This window comes from Rhinolophus sinicus, chromosome 14 (genome assembly GCF_057876585.1).
Source record: "Rhinolophus sinicus isolate RSI-liver-muscle chromosome 14, RSI-T2T, whole genome shotgun sequence".
In the NCBI taxonomy this organism is placed as follows: Eukaryota; Metazoa; Chordata; class Mammalia; order Chiroptera; family Rhinolophidae; genus Rhinolophus; species Rhinolophus sinicus.
In genome coordinates, this window is record NC_142514.1 from 187,746,438 (window position 1) to 187,758,959 (window position 12,522).

At 57.0% G+C, this 12,522-nt stretch overlaps 1 protein-coding gene across 2 annotated transcripts; it reads left to right on the forward strand.

Annotated features, from left to right (window-relative positions):
* Positions 1 to 2,011: 2,011 nt before the first annotated feature.
* Positions 2,012 to 12,237, forward strand: IFITM10 (interferon induced transmembrane protein 10). Of its 2 annotated transcripts, none has more exons than XM_074337101.2 (3): positions 2,012 to 2,369; positions 3,261 to 3,713; positions 11,601 to 12,237. In XM_074337101.2, exons 2-3 carry the CDS (start codon positions 3,471 to 3,473, stop codon positions 11,748 to 11,750), a joined length of 393 nt encoding a protein of 130 aa, XP_074193202.2. In that variant the 5' UTR covers positions 2,012 to 2,369; positions 3,261 to 3,470; the 3' UTR covers positions 11,751 to 12,237. The 2 variants fall into 2 exon arrangements, with proteins under 2 accessions (XP_074193202.2, XP_088645940.1); XM_088789814.1 differs by having other exon boundaries at positions 2,147 to 2,373.
* Positions 12,238 to 12,522: the final 285 nt, after the last annotated feature.

Here is a 12,522-nt window from a genome sequence, read left to right on the forward strand (position 1 = left end):
AACTTCCCATCGGTCACTGAAAGGTGGGTAATGACAGGGCACTCCTCACTGCGGACAGGCTGGGAGCCTGGAGGAGCCCAGTGCAGCGCTGGCTCTGGTCCTGGCTGGCTCAGCCCTGCGCTGCACCAGCCCGGCAGGCCCTGGGCAAGGGTGGGAGTGGTGGGGTTTCTGGCCCCATGTCCCATGGCCCCAGCCTCAGGCTGAGCTCTCAGGAGCTTGCCCAGGTCCAGCGCCTTTCCTCACCCACTCAGGGCGGAAGATGGGGAGCTCGTGCCCCTCCTGAGGTGGACACTGGGGGCCTTGGAGAGAGGCAGCCTCACGGTGGTCTGTGAGGGAAGGCCTGACTCCATTCAGTGACAAGTGCCCCTCACCCGCTGCCTGATGAGCAGCTGGACCCGACCAGACCCCGTTGGCCAGCCCCGCGGCCCCCCTGCCCAGAGCAGCCCTGGAAAGTCCAGCTTAGACACCAGGAGACCCAGCGGTAGGGCACACAGGCCACACGCAGGCCGGGCAGGCACCTCAGGTCAGGCTCAGCCCAGGGGTGGGGGTCTAGGTGCCCCCAAGCGAGGCCCTTGGGAAGGGGGCAGTGGGTGTTGGGTGAGGGAGAATTGAACCCTGGTTCCCCAGCGGACAGGCAGGTGCCATCCCCTCTCTCTCTATGGGTCCAGGGCCTGGGCTCTGTGGAGGGTGTGGCCAGCATGGGGGGTGGGGCTTGTGCTTGGGAAGCCCTCCCACTCGCAGTGTTTATCAACATCATTTAAGGCCGATTGTACTGAGGGCTCCTGACAAGCTGTGGATGAGGCTGTGCCAGGGTGGGTGTGGGGCTGGGCTGGGAAGGGGAGGGGCTTAGAGTTGGCGCGGGACCTGTCCCAGGATAGGGGTTCAAGGAGAGAAGAGGGTTCAGAGAGGACAGGGCAGAGGCAGGGAGGAGCTGGAGGGGACAAGGGTCATGGAGAGAAGGGGAGGCAGGTTGAGAGGGTCAGTGGAGGAGGGGTTTCATGGGAGGAAAGCTCAGGGCCTCTGGGCGGACAGGGGCTTGGAGGGAGATGGGAGGGAAACCGCCGCTGTCAGATTTCAAGGCATCTTTGGGGGTCGGGGGCTTTGGAGGAACTGGGCTCTGTGGGGGCCTGTGGATGGGGGAAGAGCACCCAGCTCAGAGGGCACCTTTGTGGTGAAGTGGGGCACGGGGGTCGAGGGGCGGCAGAGCGGGCTGGGTTTTCCCATGATGGAAGGGATCCTTGGGACTTCTGCAGGAAAGGGAGGTCAGCTGGGGACAAGTGACAGACTGAGCATGGTGGGATGCACAGAGATACCCAGGCTGTGAGGGCAGGCACTGGCTAGGGAAAGTGACTGGGGAGCACAAATGGGACAGGCCAGTCTCGCAGAGAGGTGTGGTCAGTGAGGGGACTGAGCTCGAAGGAGACAAGTGTCTTCAGGGCTTGGAGAAGGACATTGGTCTCATAGGCAAGGGTGCCAACTGGTGAGAAGTCGTCGGCTTCGAGGCTGGACTTTGTGAGGGAACTGGATTAGCAAGGGTGGGGTTCGGGGCTCCAGGCCAGGTGTGTGGGGGTCAGATTTGGGGAAAGGAAGGTCAAGAGCTGGGACAGGGGTGGGCTCAGAAAGGCCGGGGCCACGTGGGGGCCACGGAGGCTCAGCTCAGGCCTGGCCTTGGTGGGTTCAGGAAGCTGGTGCTGTGAGGGTGGCCTCAGGGGCTGGGTTGGGGACACGATGGTGAGATAGGGACACTCGGGGGGTGCCGGGGAGATACCACCTGCCCAGAGAGGGACTGCAGTTGGGGGCCTGGGGCCTGCCAGGGGTCAGAGACTCAAGAAGGACATGGGCCTGTGAGAGGGCACAGTTGGAGATAAGGTACGGGACAGGAGGAAGGGCTCCCTGGGGACACAGCGGGGAGGGCCCAGCTCGGGGACCAGCTCGGACAGGGGCTGGGGGCTCATCCAGAGGGAGGAGTCAGGGAGTGGACCAGGATCTGGGGAGACGGGTGGCGTGGGTACCGAGTCCGGCGCTGGAGGATACCATCCCTGGCAAGCTCTGCAGCCCCCGAGGGTCAGGCTTCCGGCGGGCGCCACGGCCCCCACCCTGCCGGCGGGAGGAGGCGGGGAGGTGGCTGCGCCCGCCGCCGTGAGTCAGGCTTGGGCTGCAGCCGCGCGGCCGGGCTGGCGCTGCGGAGGGAGCGCAGGCACCGGGGGAGGCAACGCCGCCAGCCCTGCGCCCTCCCCGCCCGCTGCCCCGCGTGCTCCCCGCACCGAGCTTGGGCCGCTGGGACGCGGAGCCGCCGGACAGACAGCGGCCCGCGGGACGGTGGAAGGACGCGCGGTCGGAGCGCAGGCCCGCCAGCCCAAGAGTCGCCCGTAGGTGAGGGCGCGCCGTCCGGGGGTTGCGGCAGACTGGGCCAGGCTGGGGCCGCGGGGCCTCGGCCGCAGACCCCATGGGGTGGCGCAGGGTGCGGGGTCCTTGGTGACTAGTTAGAGAAGTGTTCGTTTAACAGAGTGTCATTGTGCGTCTGTTTCTGGCACGGGGTGGGTGGCTCCCGGCGAGTGCCCGGTGCGCGCGCTTGGGGTCCTGGGCGCCGCTTTGGGCCAGGGTTGGGGGCGGGGGCTTCGCGCGCGAGTTTGGAGCCTCCGCAGCCGCCGTGCTCATCCTTTGGCGATCGTGTCAGCCTGTGTCGTTGTGTGTCTGCGCTGCGTGTCACAGTGCAGAGTTGTTTACCTGGCGGCATTTCTGAGTATGGGGGGTGTGCCTGAGGTCTGGAGAGCTGGTGGTGGTGGTGGCGCTGGCGTTTGTGTCCCGTGTGTCAGCGGGTGTCAGGCTGCAGGTGCTCCAGACAGCTCTGGTGGCTCTGCCGTAGAGTGGCTGAAGCAGTGTTACTGTGGGTCTGCTGCCCTGTGTGTGCGTGCTGGGCTATTTGGGGTGCTGGCTGCTCTGTTTATTGCAACAGCGTCAGTCAGTTGGGGCCTCGTTGGGTGTGGGGGGGTGTTGCTGTTGTGTGTCAATGGGTGAATGTTTGTACGCAGATGGCAACGCGATGAAAAGCCCCCAATGTTTGTGCCAAGGCTGCTGTGAAGGGCTTTCGCATGGCAGTAGCTGGGGAGGGTGGGGGAGGCAGGTGGCAGGCCGGCAGCTGGCTGCCTCTGCGGGGAGTTCCATCTCCTTTGGGGCTGCTTATGAGCTGCAGGGGAGATGCTGTGGGGTGCCACAGGGTCGGAAGGACCCAGTTCATTCTTCTGCTTCCCTCCCTCCAGCCCCAGGGCCCTGGCCAGTGCCCAGCCCCGCTGGGAGCTCCGGCCAGCACCACGGACGGCACCCAGGAAGTCCGAGTGCCCCTGGACGGGGCCTTCTGGATTCCCAGGCCCCCGGCAGGTTCACCCAAAGGCTGCTTCGCCTGTGTGTCCAAGCCCCCTGCCCTGCAGGCGCCGGCGGTCCCGGCCCCTGAGCCCTCGGCCTCGCCCCCCATGGCGCCCACTCTGTTCCCCATGGAGTCCAAGAGCGGCAAGACGGACAGCGTGCGGACCGCTGGCGCCCCCCAGGCCTGCAAGCACCTCGCGGAGAAGAAGACGATGACGAACCCCACGACGGTCATCGAGGTCTACCCAGACACCAGCGAGGTGAACGACTACTACCTATGGTCCATCTTCAACTTTGTCTACCTCAACTTCTGCTGCCTGGGTTTCATCGCTCTGGCCTACTCCCTCAAAGTGAGCGGCCGGCGGGGCGGCCGGCGGGGCGGGCGGGCACACGGCGGTCCCTGGCTGCACCACTCCGCCCTCCCTCTCAGAGAAGCCATGGGTGTGGCAGGGACAGCGAGGGGGGCTGAGGGATAGAAAGACACTGAGGGCCAGAGGGGTGCTGGCAAGCTCTGCACTGCCCTCTCTGTCCTGAGCCAGGAGGCTTCCAGGGTGTCTCGACAGGGCTCGAGGTCCTCAGGCTGAGGTTCTTTGCATGGCCCACGGGATGGGGACGCGAGGCTCGGTGTCCTGTCCTCTCGGGGAGGATGTGGGAATTAGACCTGGACACTGCTCCACCCATAGACATACGATGGAGGGTGCCGGCACAGAGAGGCAGGGGTCCTGGAGTCCTTTCCCTGCCGACAGGAGCGGGGGGAAGTCAGGGCCCACTGGAAACCTTGTCCGGGCCCCTTGCTGGGCAGGCACTCAGAGGGAGGCCATGCAGACGGGAGCACTGGTCACCCGTCACTGCCCTCAGCATCCCCTCTTACACACGGTTTCCAGGCAGTCAATCCCGGGTGGCCAGGAGCCAGGGGAGAGAGCCGTGAGCATGTCCCATACACCCCTGGGCCCACACCCTGAGTGGGTACGGCTTCCAGAAGCCCCTTGCCACTGTGAGAGGAGCTGGCCAGGAGCAGAGCAGGCACCACGCAGACAGGACCCCATCCGCCCAGGACAAAGTAGAGACTAAGATTGCAGGACCGAGGCTGTGAGCGCTCACATTTGGGGTTGAGAGACCCGTGCAGATGTGTGAGGACAGAACAGCCCTGGGCTTTTGGAGCCCAACCAGCAGGAAGAGGGGTCTCCTTACCACCCCACCTCCCGGTCATTCCGGAAGTTCTTGGCTCATGTCTGGCCAGATCGTCACCTTTCCCAGATTTGAGTGCCCAGGGCCAGGCACATTTCACTGATTGCAGCTGCCCGGCGATGTGGGGGCAGCGGGGGTGAGATGGGGTGGAACATGGGGGCGAACACGCCCGACCCCCTGGCTGTCCCCCTTCCTCCTGACTCAGTGAGCTTCTCCATCACCTCCTGCCACTCAGCCCTGTGCTCAGGCGTGTGCACTGAGCCCTGGGCGCCAGTACATGCGCACTGTGCTGTGTGAATGTGCATGTGTGCATAAAGTGTGTGCACACATATAGGTGTGAGCGTGTGTGCGCGCCTGTGAGTGTATTGTATGCGTGTGAGTGTGCAGGTGCATATAGGGGTGAGCATGCCAGTGTACACGTGTGTACGCCCACGTCTGTGCATGCGCGTGTATGCAGGTGCCCGAGTACAGGTGTGAGTGTGCATAATTGCATGTGTGCGTGAGTGGTGTAAGCCTAAGTGTGCATGTCTATAACTGCATGCATGAATGTGTGAGTGCACAAGTGTGCATATATTTGGGAGTGTGCATGTGTGTGTGCACATATGAATGTATTATGTGTGTGCATGAGTGTGTGTGTATTTGTGTAGTTGCATGTGTGGGTGTGTGTTGCATAAGCATGCATGTATGTGTGTGAGTGGTGTGTGTTTGTATGTACATGTGCATGAGTGTGTGTGTGTGTGTGTGTGTGTGCCGCAGAGCCAGCAAGGGGAAGGGGTCCCCGAGAGCTGACGGTGGAGACTCGCAGGCGAACGTCAGCTCTGGCTCCACGGTCCCAGTGCCGAGCAAAGGGTACAGTGGCCGGGCAGCTGGCGGGGCTCTGCTTCCCCTGATGCCCTCTTGCTGTGCCCTGCCAGCGGCCTGTGGACATGGGTCTGGCTGCACGGGCTCCTGTCCGGAAGCATCCCCTCCTCCGCTTGGCCTGGCTGTGGGCAGCCGGCTGGCACGGGGCGGGCCCATCTGGTGTGGGTTGTAGGTAGGTCATGGACTTCTGAGCGGTTCAGGATTTGTGCTGGGGCAGGGGTGGGTAGGAGTTCGTGCTTCCAAAGTGTAGAAGGGAGCTCAGGACGCCTCCAAGCTGGTGTGCTTCCTTGAGGGCAGCGAGGGCGGACGGGCTTGGGGCTCACCTGGAAGGGGGCGTGCAAGGTGAGCCGCCCTTGTCCTGGACAGAGGGGACAGAGCTGGCTGGCCTGGGTTCCCGTGCCTGTGAATTCATCCATCTGTCCATCCAGCTGTACGTCTCCTGGCCTGCTGCACCCACAGCATTTGCAGCCAGCCCTGGGCACTTCCAAGGGCACCTGGCAGTCTTGGGGTCAGGCGGCCTTGGCTAGATTCCCAGTGTGGTCCCTTAAGAGCAGTGAGCTGTTGAGATGCCATCCTGTTCTACTTGAGCCCAACCTTTCATCATTGACAAAACAAATCAAGCAAAGCCACACTCACGTAAGCAGGCCAGAGGCTGGCATCCAGTGGGTGGGAAGTCAGCACTGCTGCCGCCTGCCCTAGGTGTTTTCCCACCCTTCGAGCTACCCATCCGGCCCCTCCAGCCATACCAGTCAGTGCAGTTCCAAGCAGGCTGGGTCTGCAGCACGCAGACTGTATTTTGCTTAGCCTGCTCTCCGGCCAAGGCAGAGGCAGAACGTCAGTTCTCCTTTCGTGCCGTCTACACGAGCCGCTCATAATGACCACTGGCCCCCGTTGTGAGCTGGTGAGGACCAGACCCCTCCTCTTTGCATTCAAGATCCCTCAAGACCCACTTGAACCCTTTCCTGGGCTCACCAAGCACCCAAGCACGAGCACACCTCAGTTGTCAACGTGCAGCTCCCTCAGCCCCAGGGCTTCAGTGAGGTTACGTCCCTCTTCTGCAAAGTCCCCCCCGACTCCCTCTGGCTGAGCCCCCTTCCCATCACAGACACCCCACTCCAGTCATGGCTGTCCACCCCACCAGACCCGTTCCTCTGTTGTCACCAGTGCCCAAGGCAGGGCTGACCATAGGGGTCAGAGAACGTCGGATGAGTGGCTGGGTGGACAGAATGTGTGCACAGCACAGCTGCTTGTTCAGAAAAAGAATCCTTCACTCCCAGTTAGAGCTGAGGGTGGGGGCAGGTGCGGGCACCTCAGGAGAGAGACAGCATTTTCACGTGGCCTTGAAGGGTGGATGAGGGGACACGTGTTCCAGATGGGAAAAACAAAAACTGAGACATGAGGGTGGGGTGACTTGGGGGGAACAGCAAGGCCCCCATCCTCTGTGGGGAGCAGAAGATAGTCCTGGGAAGGCCAACTGAAGCCATGCAGTGAGGGATTGGGGCAACCGGGTGAGGGGCTTGCATTGCATGATGTGGAAGACACCGAGGGAAGATGTGATCAGAGCTACAGGATCTGCAGTCAGTGTGGAAGAAGCCGTAGGCAGAGAAGTGAGGGGCCCGGTGCAGCAGTCCAGGCAGGAGGCCATGTGGCTCGATGTGCAGGGACAGTGGCAGGAGAGGAGACATAATGAGGATATGGCAGCTGCTCAATCAGAGCCCAGGAAGCTGTGAGACTTCCCAGGGACAGGGCAGTCAGAAAGAACATGAGGAGGGAGGATACTGTGTCGGTGTTCATATACGCACGTTTGCCCATTCCCTTTGGAATATTGACATCATCCATCCATCCATAGTCCATCTGTCCATCTAGCCATCCATCCATCCATAGTCCATTTGTCCATCCATCCATCCATCCATCCATCCATCCATCCATCCATCCATAGTCGATTTGTCCATCCATCCATCCATCCATCCATAGTCCATTTGTCCATCCATCCATCCATAGTCCATCTGTCCATCCATCCATCCATCCATAGTCGATTTGTCCATCCATCAATCCATCCATCCATAGTCCATCTGTCCATCTATCCATCCATCCATCCATCCATCCATCCATCCATCCATCCATCCATAGTCCATCTCTCCATCCAGCCATCCATCCATCTATAGTCCATTTGTCCATCCATCCATCCATCCATCCATAGTCCATTTGTCCATCCATCCATCCGTAGTCCATCTGTCCATCCATTCATCCATCCATCCATCCATCCATCCATCCATCCATCCATCCATCCATCCCCACTGATTTCATCCATCCATCCACCCACCTGCCCACACAGTTACTCATTTTTTTATTATGAAACTATTCACACTTTCACCTATCTTTCAATCCATCTATCCACTTCCCTTTTCTCCCACCCTCCCTCCTGATCCCCTGTACTCATTCAGTTCATCCCGGAATACCATCCAGCCACACACCAAGACATCATCCACATACCCGTTCATCTTTCCACCCCTCTCACTGGTCTTTTCATACATCTCTCCTTCCTCCTTTTGTCCCATTTTCCCCTTCTTCCACTTATTTCTGCCACAGTGATTCATCCATCCAACTACCCACCTACTCTCTATTCATCCATTCTTCTATCTTTTCTCCCTCCCTCTGGCCACGTCTTTCTGTGTATATCACACAGCCACACACTCAATTGTTCATGGCGGCTGTAGGTCACACGGGTTTCAGTCCTGGGATCTTATGTTAGTACTACATCTATCTACGCCTAATTTTCCTCCTTGTAAAAATGGGATGTACCTACCTCAAAGTGTTATTGAGAGGATTAACTGCGTTAATACCAAGTAATGCTATTAACACTGTACCACACCCAGAATCATTTATTTTATTATTATTTTTATCATTATTTCATACATCCATTCTTCTCCATTCTTACCCCCATCACCTCTACCCATTCACCTGCCCTGTGGATGATTTTGCTCAGTCATCCATTCATCAATACATGTATCCATCACTTCATTCAAACATCCATCCTTTTCCTAGCTACATGTCTCTCTAACCATCTTCCCACCTCCTGCTTCCTCTTCCTGCCCTTCTTTCTGCCCTCACTCACTTTAAATACCCATCCATCAGTATTTTATTAATCCACATATTGACTCTTCTCAACTTTCCCATTTCCCCAACTGTCTATTTCATATGCCATCTGTCTCCATATCCATTCATTATTCTTTATTTCACCACTTTTCTTATCAATGAACACTACTAATTAGTCCAATCATCTATCCATCCATCCATCCATCCATCCATCCATCCATCCATCCATCCTCCATCCATCCATCCATCCATCCTCCATCCATCCTCCATCCATCCATCCATCCTCCATCCATCCATCCATCCATCCTCCATCCATCCTCCATCCATCCATCCATCCATCCATCTATCCATCCATCCATCCATCCATCCATCCATCCATCTATCCATCCATCCTCCATCCATCCATCCATCCTCCATCCATCCATCCTCCATCCGTACATCCACTTTCTCACCTTGCTTCTGCCCACTTAATACACCGCTGACATTTCTCTAGCTTTTTATTTACCCCTCTATCCACACAATGCAACCGCATTCCTTCAGCTATTCCCCCACCTGCCCGCCCAATCCAGCCACCATCTTTTTCTCTCTAGTTGACCCACACACCTATCGTGGATTCCTTTCATCTCCTTTTCTTCTCTCCTGCTTCTCTTCACCCATCTCCGCCCATCAATTTGCCTTCCATCTTTATAATTATCCATCTTACCTCACTTTGATTGTCATGACTGTCTTCCCTCTTCCTCTTCCTGCCTCTTCTTACACATGCACAACCATTCTATCCATTCAGCACATTAACGATTCAATCGCCGAGTCATCAATTCATTGAGACTTCCCAGCACCCTTCCATTACTCATTTACTTACTCCACATGCAACAAATAATTGTCCAATGCCTGATAAGTGACATGCAATACACAGCCCCTGCCCGTAAGCAGCTTACATTCTGGTGAGGTGTCGATAATAAAATTCACAGTGTGGTGTCCTGGGGTGATGTCAGCTTTGAAGGACAAAAGGTCAGGGAGATGTGGGGGTGCTCCTTTGTGGGTTGGGTGAGGAAGGTCGCTGTGATGAGATGGTATTTGAGTGTCAGCCTGAATTAACTCATGCAGTGGCCACAAGTGCCTGTGGGGAATTCCAGGAAAAGATGGCAGGAGTTGCAAAAGCCCTGAGGCAAAGAGGTTCCGGAACCAGGAATAAGGACTTGAAGGAAGAAATAGAACTCTTATGCCCAGTAGATATAGTTTATGACATAGAAAACCTGGTGAATTATCACGTTCGTTCAGCCAGATATGAAATCAATCTACAAAAGTCAGGTAAATTTTTATACACCAGCAAAAACCAGTTAGAAATGTAGTTTGAAGCATGATTACAATATAATAACAACCCAAATAAACAGACTAAGACGGAATCTAACAAAAGATACAATAGTGCTTTCTGTGGCAAATTCTAAAACTTTATTTTAATAAAGATATTAAATGAGGCCTAAGTAAGTGGGTGATACAGAGGAAGATAAACTTTAGTGACGATGCCAGTTCTCTCCAAAATCATGGGAATGAAAGTCCCTCGAGGGCGCAGACCTTCTCCCCACCCTCTCCCCTCCCTGATTGCTGGGTGCCTATTCTTTTCCTCCTCTGTCCATCATTCCTATTACCTGCAATCCATCTTCTGAGTCACCCAACCCTTCCCTCCCTTCAGCACGCCTTCCCTCACTGCCTACACCCCACCTTCATCTGCTTTCTTTTCCCCTCTTTGCTCCTTCCTCCGTTCCTCCACCCACAGAAATCCATCCACCAGGCACATGCCCACCGTTCTGCCCGCCTGTGTACGCTCCACATTAGGCACCCGTCTCCCCAGTGGGCGGTCAGGGAGTGCAGTCATCTCCCTAGCCCTCCAGCCCAGCCCCCTGACTGCCATTCTAAGGCAAGCACTTTCTCGCCTCTCTCCTGTCTCCCTCCCTCCCTCCTTCTGAGCTTTGTTTCCCTTGCCACTCACACCTGCACTTCTTTGAACCTGGTGGAAGGAGAGGGGGTCCTCAGACTTATCCCGGGTGAGGGTACCGTGCTCCTCAGGTCCCCTCTGTCCACTGTTCCCCGGGACTCCCTGGGCTCCAACCCAGTCCCTCCCCTCAGAACCCCCTCCCGGGGACCTTGCAGACTCCACTGCTCCTGTCTGTGCATAACGTCCATTCTCAGGGAATGCCAGTTCGCTTTAAATTCCGTGGCAACAATTTAGGACACACGTGTGCTGCCCGTCATCCAATCGTGTTACTGTCTCTGAGACCAACTTCCTCAGTATTTATTTATTTATTTGCCAGCTTTACTGAGACATGATAGGCATGTAACATAGTGTAAGTGTAACACATACAATGTGATGATTCGATACACATGTACTGGGGGTGCCAAAAAAAATGTGTACACATTTTAAGAGATGTTATCTGTGCTCAAGCGGTAGTTCACTGTCACCAGAAGTGTCTGGACGCTGATGGGAACCACTTTGAGCCCCTCGTCATTGCAGAAGTCCGACGTGATTTGTATGCATCTTTTGTTATCGGTATATGGTGAGCATTACACTTTTAATACAGTTTTTTCCTTTCCTGAAACGTGTCTGCCTTTTTTTGGCACCCTCTGTACATTGCAAAACAACTTCCATATTAAGGTTAGCAATCACCACCATCACCTCACACAATTATCTTTTATTTTTGGTGGTGAGAACACTTGAGATCTACTCTCTTAACAACTTTCAAGTGTACAGTAACAGTGTTGTTAACAATCTGGTTTATTTTAAATAATTTCAGGCCAACTGAAAATTTGCAAAAACAAAGAATTCCTGTATGCCCTTCACCCAGAGGCCCAATGTTAACATATGCCCATATACCGTTTTTCCTTTTCTCTCTCTGTAAATGCATGTCATTTATTTCATAGACTGTCTGAGGGTCAGCTGGGGACACAGAGCCCCCGCGCCTTCCTTCCGTGCGCAGCGCAGGCCGGCGGTCCGGAAGCGGGGCTGCCGTGGGCTCGCTGCTGCCCCCTAGCGTGCGCTCCGCCCTCCTGCCAGCCCCGGTGCCGGCTGCCTGACTCACCTCCTCCTGTGGCTGCAGGTTCGGGACAAGAAGCTTCTCAATGACCTGAATGGAGCGGTGGAAGATGCCAAGACGGCCCGGCTGTTCAACATCACCAGCTCCGCCCTGGCCGCCTCCTGCATCATCCTGGTCTTCATCTTCCTGCGGTACCCACTCACCGACTACTGAGGGCCGCCGGCCCCACCTGCCGGCTCTGGAGACAAAGCCCTAGTGTGTTCATTTCCATAACGGATGCGACGTGACGCAGGATGCCATGGTTGGGGCAGAGCAGGCGTCTGCCCTGGGCCCACCTGAAGCTGTGAACCAGCAGCGAGGCCATCAGAAGCTCCGTATAGTAAGGGCACAGCGAGCTTCATGCCGGCCCCCGCCCCCCGCCCTGGTCCTCCACCTGCTTCTGGGGTCGTGGTTTCTTCCTGGGCTGCTGCACCCTGGCTCCCAGTGGCTGCACCCCCTGCCCTCCTGTGCCCCTGCCCAGACTCCTGGGACCCCTCTGACCTGACACACAGCAAGAAGGGCTTCTGTGGGAGCTTCCCAGTATGAGGGGCTGCCGGCATCTGGGGACTCCCTCCATCCTCCCGGACCCAGCCTCCTCCAAGCTGTGACCATGCTCCTGTATCTGTGAATTTCCAATAAAATTCCTGCCCAGTTCCCACTGGCCCAGCCTCTGTCTACTTCCTGGGCAGGCAGGGATAGGAGGTGGGGTAGGGGTGAGGTGGGAATTTGGAGGCTCTGGGACCCCAGTCAGTCACTGTCTGGTGGGCCAGGGCCCCAGTGCTGCACCCTGGCTGAGCTGGGGAAGTTCGCTCCTAACCCAGGAGGTCTTCTGTCTGCTGGGCAAGATAGGGAACCCAGGGGGGTTTCGGCAGAGGGTGCCCCAAAACAAGTCCCGGGGAGGATCAGGCAGCCTCCTTGGAGAGGCAGGAGGGGAGCGGGTGCAGCA

Excerpts from the sequence above, each read along its gene's own strand:
- IFITM10 (XM_074337101.2), top strand. The coding sequence starts at position 3,471 with ATGGCGCCCACTCTGTTCCCCATGGAGTCCAAGAGCGGCAAGACGGAC. Across the intron at positions 3,714-11,600 it reads CTCTGGCCTACTCCCTCAAA|GTTCGGGACAAGAAGCTTCT; the intron begins GTGAGCGGCCGG and ends CTGTGGCTGCAG.